Consider the following 12,986-nt stretch of genomic DNA (forward strand, 5'->3'; position numbering starts at 1 on the left):
CCCAAATTTATTTTCTTTATTTGCATACAAGTTGTAGATGAAAAATGCGGCCTGTTTTGGAACCACTGATGTAACTGACTGATGTTACTAGTTCCTAATACTGCCACTCCCTCTACTGAAATCACATAACCTTTGAATACACCTATGTCATGAATCACATCATCTTTTGATTTTATGTCTGCCTCCCTCACTAAACAGCAAGCTCTGTGAGGGCATGAACGATGTCTTATTTCTCTTTACATCGCCAGAGGCCCAGCCCAGGGCTGGCTCAGAAATGGTCCAGACAAAATGACTAGTGTTTCAAGTTTACAAGCCACACGGAAAGGACATGAAAATGAATGAATGCAGCCAGATCCCCACCACCCCGTGGGCAGGCAGGAGGACAGACAGAGCTTTGTGGCAGCAATACAAGGATGGGAAGCCTCGTTTTGGAAAAGCCAGACCCTTACTGGTAAGAAGTCTGCAAGTAAGTCACTCACATGGGGTCCCTCAAAAGGAAGGACAATTAGGATCAAAGAACCAACCTGGGCAACTTAGCCTCAGGCAAGGCCAGAGAGGACCGAGGGGAAGAGAGAATGCGTAAGAGCTTTCTTATGCATTCTCTCTTCCCCTCCCCCTGCCTCGATACCAATGGCCTACAAACTAATTTCCTTGACCCCAGACTTCTATTCTTCTTCTGCCCTCCAAGCCAAACTTCACTTAGCCCCCAAAATGTCTCAGTAACACATATCAAATCCTCCACCAGCTTCCAATTTACCTACAAACCAATTCCCAAGCTCCATTACAGAGGCCCTCTACCACCTGGCCCCTGCCAGCCTCACGAGCCTCGTTGTCTACCAGTCCCAGCCTCTTACTTCATGCTTGGAACTCACAAAGCTGCCCATCGTTCTTGCACCCCACCATACTGTTTCTCGCCTTCCTGCTTTTGCTCATGCTGATTCCTCTACCAGGAATACTACCTTTCCACCTCATCCCTGTCATGGCAAACTTCAACTCTCTTTAGAACTCAGCTCAGACATGACCTCCTCCAGGAAGCCTTCTCCAAACCTCCACTCAATCCCTTAAGTTAAATGCCCTCTTTTCTGAGTTGCCAAACTCACTACACTGCAGTAACCACATTGCATTATGATCATCTTATTCATGTGTCTGTCTGCCCCCACCATGTGCTGTGAGTTTCTTAAGTATAAGGACTATATCAATCCTTTGTATCCTCAGTAGCTGGCACAGAGCCTGACACAATGTGGGTATTTTCTGATGATCCAAGGAGACTCCCCAAAACAAGAAAAGTCATAAAGGGTGGAGAGCAGTCACAGCTCTCTTCACCAAATTTATCTGCCAGGTCTATTTGCCGCCCTAATGAGGCGAGATGCTTAAAGGTGGGACATGGGCCAGATATGCCTCAATGCTACAAACTGAGAGGCATTCGATTTTAATTGTTTAATCTCCAAAATAAATCTGACAACCAGAATCTTTCAGAAACCAGCCTGAGAAACTAAGCTCATAACTCACCTTGAGATTCAGATCAACAGGCAAGATAATTTTGTATCCCAGCACTGACGCCTACCCTACCCCATGCCATCCCACTCCATTACACTCCACCTTGAAAAAGAGAGACAGGAAAAAAGTAGCTAAAAGCCTGCTTCATAATACAAGATAAAGTTTTATCCTTGATATTCTTCACAGATATGACATGGAAGAATTCAGTGACAATGTTACACCATTTAATCCTAAGGAAATAAATAATCAGGCAAGTGTACGTAATTATTCGTAGAAGATGTGGCAGCATCTGAAATAGAGAAAAAAATACAACCTACAATGTCCAACAGGAGAAGACTCATGAAATATTTATATTGCCATAAGGGAATACTATGCAGCTGTTAAAAGGGCTAGCATAAAATGATGTGAATCAGCACTGCAAGATACACATGATATATTGCAAAAGTGAAAAAAGCCTAACCTGTATAGTATGATCCTCTTAGTTATGCATATGCATGCAAAAATCTAGAAGGACATAACGATAAATTGTTAGCAGTGGTGACTAGGCGAGATTACAAGGGAACTTTGACTCTTGACTTTGTACTTTGAACTCTTGGAAATTTTTTAAACTTGCACACTCAACATTTGAAATGAACAAAAATAAAAATGCCAATTTTTTAAAATTAAAGGCAATAATACAGATAGATCCAAGATCACAATTTCATTATTCTTTTTAAAAGCTGGACATTTTCCTTTTTCCCTTCTTTTTTTAAATATTCAAATCTACATACCTGCATTTATTCGGTTGTCTAATGTCCCGCAAAAGCAGACTTGATTTTTCTCTCCGCTTTCCAAAGTCTGTTCAGAGCTGAGCTAAAGACAAAAATAAGTAAATAAATCAGCTGCAGAGGTAATTGCATCAGACAATAAGAGGACACTTTCATTAAGGAAGTAGCACAAACCATAAGTAAGCAGGCAGGAAAAAGCATTTGGAAGCAAGAATGAAGAAAAAAAAAAAGACTGATGAGGACATCAAGAGGACAGAGAGGTATCTTAGGGTGTAAACATCAAAGAAGATATTATTTTCACTGCTTTGAGAAAGGAAGCCAGGGACTTTTGCTTCCTGGCGTAAAGTCCCCTGTCCAGCATAAGTGAAGATGGTGTGCCTTTTCTGTCAATACCCTCTCTCTTGAGGCTGTCAACAATAGCTTAGGACACCCAAAGATGTGCACTTTTACTTCACATTCCCACTTCCTTTAGAATTCCTCTCCTCACAACCCAGTCTGTCCTCGGCCTCAATGTAATGGTAAAACAAAATATGGTATGGTAAAAGCAGGAGGGCCTGGGAATAAACCTGACTCAAGCTTTCAGTTCACCGAATAGTTTTTGAGCCATCCTTACATGGAAATTTAGGTAGCAAATAAAGCCCCCAGCCTCACTCCAAAGCCTAATTTATATTAAGTAAGAATACCGGCTCGTTCTGTAGTATTAAATTAGCCTGGTCCCATCCTTACCACCAACTACCATACACAAAAAAGTTCAGTACTGCTTTAACAACTTTCCTTGTTGCTTCTCATAAACTTCTCTTTTTTAACAGCAGAATCAAATTATGGCAAATAAGAAGCAAACACCCTTAGTGATTTGAAAGTGGCTTCCAAGTCAATACTGGTTATTGTTTTCTGTCAGTTATTCAACACATTTTATCAGAATCCAGGCATTCCATGGCAGCTGTGGAAGGGACCTGGGGAGAGGGCAGGGGATGGATTGCCACTGTGGCTGGGAGACCAGCATTCCCCACAGGGCCTTACAATCGAAGACAGGAGATGGTCTATATGAAACCGCAGAAAGCAACCTAAAATCAATAGTATGCCACAGTTATCATCTTCTGTACCTCTTGCTAATTTTGGTGACTAACACTGGTGAGGGCAAGTTTGGAACGGCTATCTGCAGTGGGTGAGACTTAAGCAGAAGTAAAGACAGCAGGCCAGGAAGGGGAACGCAAGCACATATTTTGATGTGGCTACTTTGACTTGGCTGTTCAGACATGGACTATTTTAACAACAGTCAAAGAGCAAATCATTACACTTTCAGCTTTTTAAAAGCTAATACAGAAACCATGCCCTGCATCAAAACAGCAATTCGAAGTTGTTGTTTGCCATCGAGTTGATTGCAACTCAGAGCAACCCTACCGGACAGAGCAGAACTGCCTCCTAGGGTTTCCTGGGCTGTAATCTTTATGGGAGCAGATCACCAGGTCTTTCTTCCCGAGGAGCCTTGGTGGGTTCAAACCATCGACCTTTCAGTTAACAGCTGAGTGCTTAACCGCTGCGCTACCAGGGTTCCTACATACTAATGCCTTGCTTTGGCTCAGAAGCAGGGCCTCAAATGCCACATTTAGAAGATTAATGCCGTCAACAAGTATTTTTGAGCAGTTCTCTGTGCCAGGAACGGAGGTTTACCAGGAGGTTGCAATGAAGAACAAGGGAGATATGGTCCCTGTCCACATGGAGCTTACAGTTAACGCAGCAGATGGAATCAAACTATGATGTACAGAAAGAGGTAATTATGTAGAGCTGAAAATGCCATGAAGGAAAAATAGAATATAATAGGGTGAATGTGAACTAATTTGGGGGCTCAGGAGAGAAATAATATTGAGCTGAGATATAATGGATGACTGGGGGTAGGACTGAGTGGGGGCTAGGGGAACAAAGCCAACAGGAAGAAAGCTGTTCAGACAAGAGGCCATGGAGAGGGAGAGAGGTTGTTAGTCTGGTCTTTCCAGGTGGATACATAGGGAAACATTCTCCTCTACTCCTTCTATACCCAGAGCCCTGGGCACAGAAGACCACTAGCCAATTTGGGTGGGCAGTACTTGCTAACAGCACGTCTGAGGTCTTTCTACCCTGGTTTCTCACAGCACATCACTATCTGCTGCTTCCAAGAATAAATGAAAATTGACCAGAAGGGCCTCCTGCTTTGGAGCATTAAGAAGCCTGCCACAAACAAGGAGGGACATGGACTCAGAGCAGTTTGGAGCAGGAAGAAAACTAAAAGTTACACCAGGCCCAGGCTCTTTCAGAAGGGCTACAGCATAAACCTTTCTGCAATTTACAAGGCTTTTTAATATGCACCATCAGAGCACATGTTACTTTAACTTGAGAGTCATGAAGTTCTCTGGGTTTCATGTAAGATTCAAGGGTCAGACTAAAATCACTAAGATTCTTCTAGAACTAGGATTCTATGAAAACCGTCACCTGTAATCAAGGAGAGTTTGGTTTTTCCATTATTCTTTGTCTACTGCAAGCAGCACTATACTGAAATCACGTTGTACCTAATCCTCAAACGGATGTCTGGTATTACTGGACAGGACAATAAAATGGTAAAGATTTATGAAATTTAGCCTAGAGATTAAACATTTTGAGAAAACTATATTAGCATATTTCTAGACAATATGCAATTACTAGGATGTTTCTGTATGCTGATTCAATAACACAATGAAAAACATTTACTGGGTGAGTACTATATGCAACAAACTAACAAAATCTCTGCTCTCATGAAACTGACATTCTAACGATAGAAAGGAAAAGCACTCATACAGTGCTGTTCTAAGCACTTTAAACCTAGAACTACTGATCCATTTTATATGAAATGACAACTGTGCTCATTCAGGATGACTAGTGCTTTTTAACTGTTAAAAGTATTTGTGTAACAGCTTCATTCAAATAACATTCCTTTCAAAATAAACTGGGGAATGCGAACTAGCTATATTATTTTTAAAGCAGGTAGAAAAGGAGCAAGACCAGTTTATAAATGCTTTGGATCAATCCATCAATCAAGAAATCAACTCAAGTTTCTTAATACAAGATACAAAAGAAAAATGCTGACTGCTAGAAAACTGATGAGGAGGTATCACAAAATACCCTTAAAAATAACATGATTCACTGGGATTTAATTCCCAACTCGAATGAATAAAAAGGAGCTTAAAGAATGAGAAGGATAAAGGTGAGTCATCAAAAGCTTTTTGATGACAGCAGTGAATTCTTCCATCCTGATTTACGTACAAATTTTCAGGGATTTGAAAGAAAATACCAGTAATAAAGGAGAAAATAAAAAGCTCTTAATTTCACGGCTCAATCTTGCAGATGCTGCTTTACATGAAAAAAAAAAAAAAAAATCAGGAAAATTTTGTAGATTCTCAAGTTTCTTTAGTTTATCAAGTTCTTATGCAAGAGACAAGTATATCTGATATTTTCTGAATGAGAGAAAAAAGAAAGAAAACACAATTCTGCGAGTATGAACAAATACTAATTGTAATAGATGAGATATCACAGATCTTTTCCAGGATGTAAAAGTCCAGGATTCTATTTCTGAACCTATGTAAACACTCTTAAATTTTCAAGGACATCTTTTGAAATACCAGTATACGTGCAAAAGACGACTATGAGATTAAATTTGGGATAGTGGGAAAAAGAGATAAAAATTGTCGTTATAGTTGCGATTGAGTCACCTCCAACTCATGGTGACCCCATGTGTTTCAGAGTAGAACCGCTCCATAGGCTTTTCTTGGCTGTAAATTTAGAGCAAGTAGATCGCTAGACCTATCTTCCACAGTACCACTAGGTGGGTTTGAACTGCCAATCTTTAGGTTAGCAGTCAAGCACAATCCACTTGCACCACAATCATCAGAATGTTACTGTTTGGGGCCAAAGGATACTGTTCAGATTTATATGGTAAAAACAAACTGAGTGATGGTTAAAATCAATAACAGGAACCAAAATAAAATATTGTGGGTATCTAACTGTTTTTATTAAAGAAGCCATCACACCTATGGTAATTTCCTTTATGTCTTAAAGAAGGGGCCCTTGTGGCACAACAGTTAAGAAGAGCTCAGCTGCTAACTGAAAGGCTGGCGATTCGAGCCCACCAGCCACTCCTTGGGAGAAAAGACCTGGTGATCTGCTCCAGTAAAGATTACAGTTTAGGAAATCCTATGGGGCAGTTCTACTCTGTCCTATGAGTCGGAATTGACTCACCGGCACACAACAACAAAAGGATCAAAGCTTCTGATTTCTTAAGTAAGAAGATACCGATAAAATGATGATGAATTAAGGTATGAACTCTGAAAATTTGAGAAGAAAAATATATAATTTAGAAAATGTTCTGAAATCATCTGTTTAATACCTTAATAAAATAAATTTTAAGACTAAGCTCTTAAACTTTAAAAAGCTATTTCAGCAGGCACAAGTCTTAGGGTGGTAAGGAACCCTAACACTAAAATATAAGTTCCAAGGGGGCAGGGATTTTTGTCTGTTACGTTTAGTGTTATATCTTCGTATGTAAGAGGTGCTCGGTAAGTTGTTAAGTAGTTGTTAAATGAAAGAAGTGTGATTTAACAAGGTAAGAAACATTATGCAGTGGAAAAATCACCATAATTCTGGGTGTGTGGGTTCTTACTAACTGTATAAAGAACTAGCAAGTGTGAGCTTGGGCAAGTCATTTAAACTCTGAGCCTCAGTTTCCCCAACCATTATTATGAGAGGAAGCCTCCTACTAATAGGTTGGTTTGAGGATCAAAACAAAATCTATCAAAAAGTCATCACCAAGCATTTGCAATGCCCTTTTGTTGTACATGTGAAAATGCTCAGAAAGGTGTTAAGTACTGAAGCAACTGTAGGCTTTATGACAGAGGACTAAAGTGGGCTGTGAGCTTGCTTATAAGAGCAAAAGAATAAACAGGTTCTGAGCAAAAGCTTAGTCACAAATCAAAGCCCCGTTTCATAAGTCTGAGATGACACAGCAGAGCAGTCAAGAGCATGGGCTGGAGTCACACTGACCGGGGTTTGAATTCTGGCTCTCCCACCTACTATTTATTTAAGCAAGTTACTAAACATCCGTAAATGTCAATGTTCTCAGCTGTAAACTGTCCCACTGCCCTCGAGTTGATTCCGACTCACAAACCCTATAGGACAGAGCAGAACTGCCCTATAGGCTTTCCAAGGCTGTAATCTTTATGGAAGCAGACTGCCACATCTTTCCCCAGTGGAGCACGTGGTGGGTTAGCAACTAAGCACTTAAACCACTACACCACCAGGGCTTCTCAGCTGTAAGTAGGGGGATAAAGACAGTACTTATCTTACAGGGCTGTTAAGAGTTAAATGAGTTAATGCATATAAAGGGCCTAACAGAGTTTAGCATGCAGTGAGCGTTCATATTTTGATCATCATTTCACTGAACCAGATTACAGCTTCATGGAATACAAATCTAGTCAGAATAGAGAGCACCCATATACTGGGCATCTTCAGCAGCTCACGCATAGAGCTAGGCACTTGCACTTAATTCTTATAAAAGCATAAGACATTTTAGGCCGATCAGTGGGAATGCCAGGAGTCAAACACGTGACTTCTGATTCCAAGCACCCTGCTCTTTCCATGCCAAAAGGGAGTGGAAACATCAGCTCTAAAATGCACCCCCCACACCCTCCACACACACCAACACCACCATCTTCTCTGGCTTTTTAGTACATTTCATAGTCAAACATCCACCGTGGAGACTGATCTCATTCCAACGCCCCTCCCCCCAGAGACGGAAAGAACTGTCATTAAAATCATTAAAGTGATTTTTGCCCAGCCAGCTTGCCCAGCCCAGCCCACAACATACTTCTCTGGCACCACCAGCACAGATGTGGAGAGAAAGTTCTGGTGGCTCCTGGCACGGGCCTGCCCCGCTTGGAGGCATTTAAGGTCTAGCACACAGAGCCAGGGAATGCGTCTTTGCTTGTCTTTCTGCCTCATCATCAGTGGCTTCGCACTCACAAGAGCCACAGAAATGACTTCTATTTGCTCCCAGTACCCCACTCCTTTCTGAGACCCAAAATAACGGTTCTGATGGCAGCATCACAAGATGCTGCAGGGCTGATAGATGCCAGCCAAAGGACGACATAGTATAAATACAAAATCGGCTATTTTTTCCTGTCAGCAAATCAGAATTTTCTATATGCCTCTCCTGCCACACAAAATAACTCACTTCTAACTATAGCAGCAGTTCCAGGAATACCCCAGAACCATAAGTGCTGTTTCATTTACAATAAATTTCCAAGGATGATCAAACAGTCAATGCCAATTTGATGGCTCGGGGCTCTCTGCACTGCTCCCATGGAGCCTGCCTTCACTGAAAGATGTTTCAGATAAAAGTAAATACAGTACTTTGCTTAATTAAAGTCAGTAAGTGTTTCCCCAAAAGCCACATTGTATCAAGATACTTTGCTACTTTTTCTGCTTTTAAACTTAATTACCACTAATACATCGACAGTGTAATTAAAGAGCGGGGAATATACCATTCAGTGAAGCCAGCCATGTCCTTACCCGTGGGTCAAAAACATGGTGGCAAAAGCGTGGGGGTTAGGAGTGAAGCTTGTCTGTGCAGTATGTGCTTTGACATCATTCATTCCTAAGATATTCAGGAAGAAGCACCTATGCCATCACAATAAAACCTTGCATTTATACAGTACTTCACAGCTTAACACAGACATTCGCATCTACAACCACAGGAGTCTCACAACCCCCTTTCGCAGATGAGAAGACAGAATTTTGGACTTTCCCACAGTCAACTGGCCAGTTGACAAGGTCTCAACCAACAGTGTTACTGACCCTTCGGTTTACCACACTGCCTGGGGCAAGGCTCAGGGTGTTGGGGTACACAAAAAAGTAACGGTAAAAATGTGAGCCCACCAAAATCTTATAGTCTATTAAGAGGTGGCAAGATAAACATCTGCACAGGGAACCTCAAGTAAGAGGATGCGGAGGGGATGCTGAAAGGCTGACAGTAAGAACCACGGAGTCAAGAAGAGAGGGCAAAAGGGCAACGCATTGGGTGGGATGTGATCAGAAGAGTGGAATCTGTTCCAAGTTTTGAGGAACGGAGGGTTAAAAAGGAAGAGAGGAAGGGTACAGCTGTTCTGGGAAAGGGTCAGGAGGGAAGATGATCACAAAGATGGATGTTCAGGAAGGAGTAGGTAGACCAGGAGGGATGCTGTAGAAAAAAGGTAGAGAGTGTGAGCAGGTGAGGGAGGGTTATTTGAGGACAGTGTCTTTCTGTGCACCAGCTTCTTCCTCTAGGCAACAAGATAAATTGTCAGTCAGAAAGAGGCCCTGCCACTACCTGCATGGTGTTGAACAAGGCTCTTAAGCTCCCTGAGTTCAAATCCTGCAAAATGAAAAATTAAAGACTCATATTAGATGCCCTCTAACATTCCCTACAGAACAGAAATAGTTAGAAGCCCAGACCTAGATTCACCATGACCTGGATTCGGATGCCAGAACTAACACTGGCTGTGTGACCTTATGCAAGTTTCTTCACCTCTCTGAGTTTCTGTTTCCTCCTTTATAAAATGGGAATAATTAAAGCACCAACTTCACAGGTTGTTGATGATTCAAGATTTCCCCAAATCTCTTACACTAAAATAAGTTTTGACTGACTCACATTAAAAAAAAAAAAAAAAAATTGATTTACACTCACTTTTAGACAAAACAGGAGGCCTAGTGGTGCAATGGCTAAACGTTTGGCTGCTAACCGAAAGGTCAGGGGTTCGAACCTACCAGCCCACTCCATGGGAGAATGATGTAGCAGTCTGCTTCCATAAAGATTCACAGCCTTGGAAACCCTATGGGGCAGTTCTACTCTGTCCTTTAGGGTCGCTATGAGTCAGAATTGACTCCACAGCAGTGGGTTTGGTTTGGGTTTGGTTTTAAAACAAGAAAAACCTAACTTATACATGTTTGAAACCATATTATACTGCACCCAAACAGCATATTTTCCGCTAATTTTATTTTCAAGATGTCATGATGCAAAGACAGAAAATCTCTTGCAGATATGGCATCTTACAAAGCTTGAAGGTAACTATAAAGAAATATGCAGGAAACAACCTTGCATCCACACACCCCTTGCTAATTTGTATTAATTTATTTATTTATCTGCTACATACCTACTCCCCCTCTCCAGTGACACACTAAGCTCCCTGGGGGCAGAAACCCACCTAACATGTTTCTTGTAACTTTTGAACCACTCAGGTTCTTAGGTGCAAACAGAAGTCAGCTCTGCTTACCTCAGGGTAAAAACGAACGAAAGGGAAGGATATCAGTCCACAGGAAGAGTCTGGTAAAGACGCCACTACTACCATGGCCACCACTGGTCACCAGCTATCACCATGACTGGACTAACTCAGCTGTTTCCAAGAATGATCATAAGCCATCCCTACAAATTTGCACCATTCCTTCCAGATTCAAAGTCCTGGGAAGGAGGGATCCAAGAGGATGAACCTAGTTCACCCCCAGTCATGTGTCTGCACCTCCTTCACCTTCCATACCAAGAATGGAAGATCGCCTTAGAAACAAAGGTGGTTCAGATGCTGGACAACCCTCAAGTGGAAAATGTCAACTCCAGTCTATATCCCAAGGGAACCTAAATATCTCCTCAAATATAGGTGAAGCTGGGGGAGAAAAATAAAAATATGAGGAAAGCTCAAGACAGACTTTTTCCCTACATGATTCCCTACGCCTCTCCTCAACCAAGAAAGCATCATCAGTTTTTATGTTTAGCTTTGAAATAACTCTGCCAACAAAGGCTCTGATCTTCAACTGCAGGCAGGGCACTCAGAGAACTCTGTTTGCATAATAAGTAATGCACTTAGTCTTCACCAAGGCAGCAGACAGCATGAGAGGAGGGCAAGGTCAACACTGCTCCTTCCAGAGCCACTGAGCCCCCTCACTCCCCCACCCCATCTGTCCCAGTTTTCTCTAGCATCAGCCGGGAATCCAGTAAGGTTTACATATCACTGTTTGATATCCTAGGAACCTATGCTTTCAGCCATGCTTTAAAACAGTGCCTTTTTTGACCATGACCTACAATAAGAAATATATATGTGTGTTTGTACGACAAACAAGAGTTTCACATAAAGATACTTACCTTACTATGTGTAATGTCCTCTGGTATTTTCTATTCTATACTATTTTTTTCTATTTACTTTGTTTTTTAATGATAAGCAAGACCCACAAAATAGATTTCATAAGTCACTAATGAATAATGGACTACAGTTTGAAAACACTGGTTTGAAGGACTCAACAAAACTACCAATAATAAAACTTACCTTATTTTCACTGCTGTTATTCAATGCATATCTATACCTTCCCCAGCTAAACATAAAACTGTGAGATTTCCTTGACTACCAGATGATTATGCCTATTTTCTCACAATATGTAACCTATGATGTTTCAAACACAACCAGCTGGACTGAGATTAACTGTACAATGCTCCACTTATAGTCTTCATTTCATAATACAGTCTCTCCTCCCAGAAAGGTCTTTGGTCATTTATCTCATATAATGGTGCCACCGTTAGCTGCATTTGAATTATGGTGTTGGCGAAGAATATTGAATACAACACGAAGAGGGAACAAATCTGTCTTGGAAGAAGTACAACCAGAATGCCCATTAGAAGCGAGGACGGTGAGACTTCGTCTCACATACTTTGTACATGTTATCGAGAGGGACCAGTCCCTGGAGAAGGACATCAGGCTTGGTAAAGCAGAGGGTCAGTGAAAAAGAGGAAGACTCTCAATAAGATAGACACAGTGGCTGCAACAACGAGCTCAAACATAGCAACAATTGTGAGAATGGCACAGAAACAGGCAGCATTTAGTTCTGTCGTCCATGGGGTCACTATGAGTCAGAACTGACTCGACAGCACCTAAAAACACCACCACTACCACTAGATGGAGATCTGGAAATGTAGAAACTGTATGTGCAAAGCATGGAAGATACGTGTTTTAAATCCTGCCAATATTACTCTTACCCATGATTTATTCCCTGAAAGCACAGAATACTAGAAAGATGTTTATCTGTGTTTTCTTGACTACACAAAGGGATTTGCCTACTATATGTGCATCATAACAAATTATGGATAACATTTTGGATAATAGGAATTCCAGAACACTTAATTGTGTTCATGTGGAACCTGTACATAGACCAAGAGGCAGTCATTAGAACAGAACAAGGGGATACTTGTGGAAATTGTTGAATTCGTGTATGTTCTGCTGTGTATATTCTCAAAAACAACAAAAAATAAATTATCAAATTAAAAAATACAATAGCCACTAGGAGGAATTTATTATAGCTCATTTACTCTGGGCAACATTAATTCAGTAAAACAAACAAACAAACCATTTGCACCACTCAGGGACCTGTTACTACTCTCTAATCAAGGAAAAAAGTAACTTTCCCAGGTTACACAGAGAGTCAGGGCAGGAACCTGAGGCTCAGGAGAGATGATTCCTAGTCTATGTAAGCCATTATATCGATATATCATTCTGTCTGCTGCAATTTTAAAACAGTTCAAGAATTACTAATACCTCCAAAGCAATTAAGAGATGTCACCAGACAGAACGTAATTATTTGCCAATGAGTAATAGAGATAGTAAGTGCTATGACTTCAGAGGAGAAAGAGATCATTCTAGCATG

At 41.1% G+C, this 12,986-nt stretch overlaps 1 protein-coding gene across 1 annotated transcript in view; it reads right to left on the reverse strand.

Moving 5' to 3' along the window:
- The window catches only part of JAK1 (Janus kinase 1), a 144,029-nt gene that overhangs the window by 55,987 nt on the left and 75,056 nt on the right, over positions 1 to 12,986 (reverse strand). Inside the window, exon 2 of the mRNA XM_004369020.2 lies at positions 2,268 to 2,349. Within this exon, the coding sequence (XP_004369077.2) occupies positions 2,268 to 2,273 (6 nt within the window). The 5' untranslated portion in view covers positions 2,274 to 2,349. The remainder of the gene's footprint in view (positions 1 to 2,267; positions 2,350 to 12,986) is intronic.

Source organism: Trichechus manatus, unplaced genomic scaffold (assembly GCF_000243295.1).
Source record: "Trichechus manatus latirostris isolate Lorelei unplaced genomic scaffold, TriManLat1.0 scaffold00003, whole genome shotgun sequence".
NCBI classification, from domain to species: domain Eukaryota; kingdom Metazoa; phylum Chordata; class Mammalia; order Sirenia; family Trichechidae; genus Trichechus; species Trichechus manatus.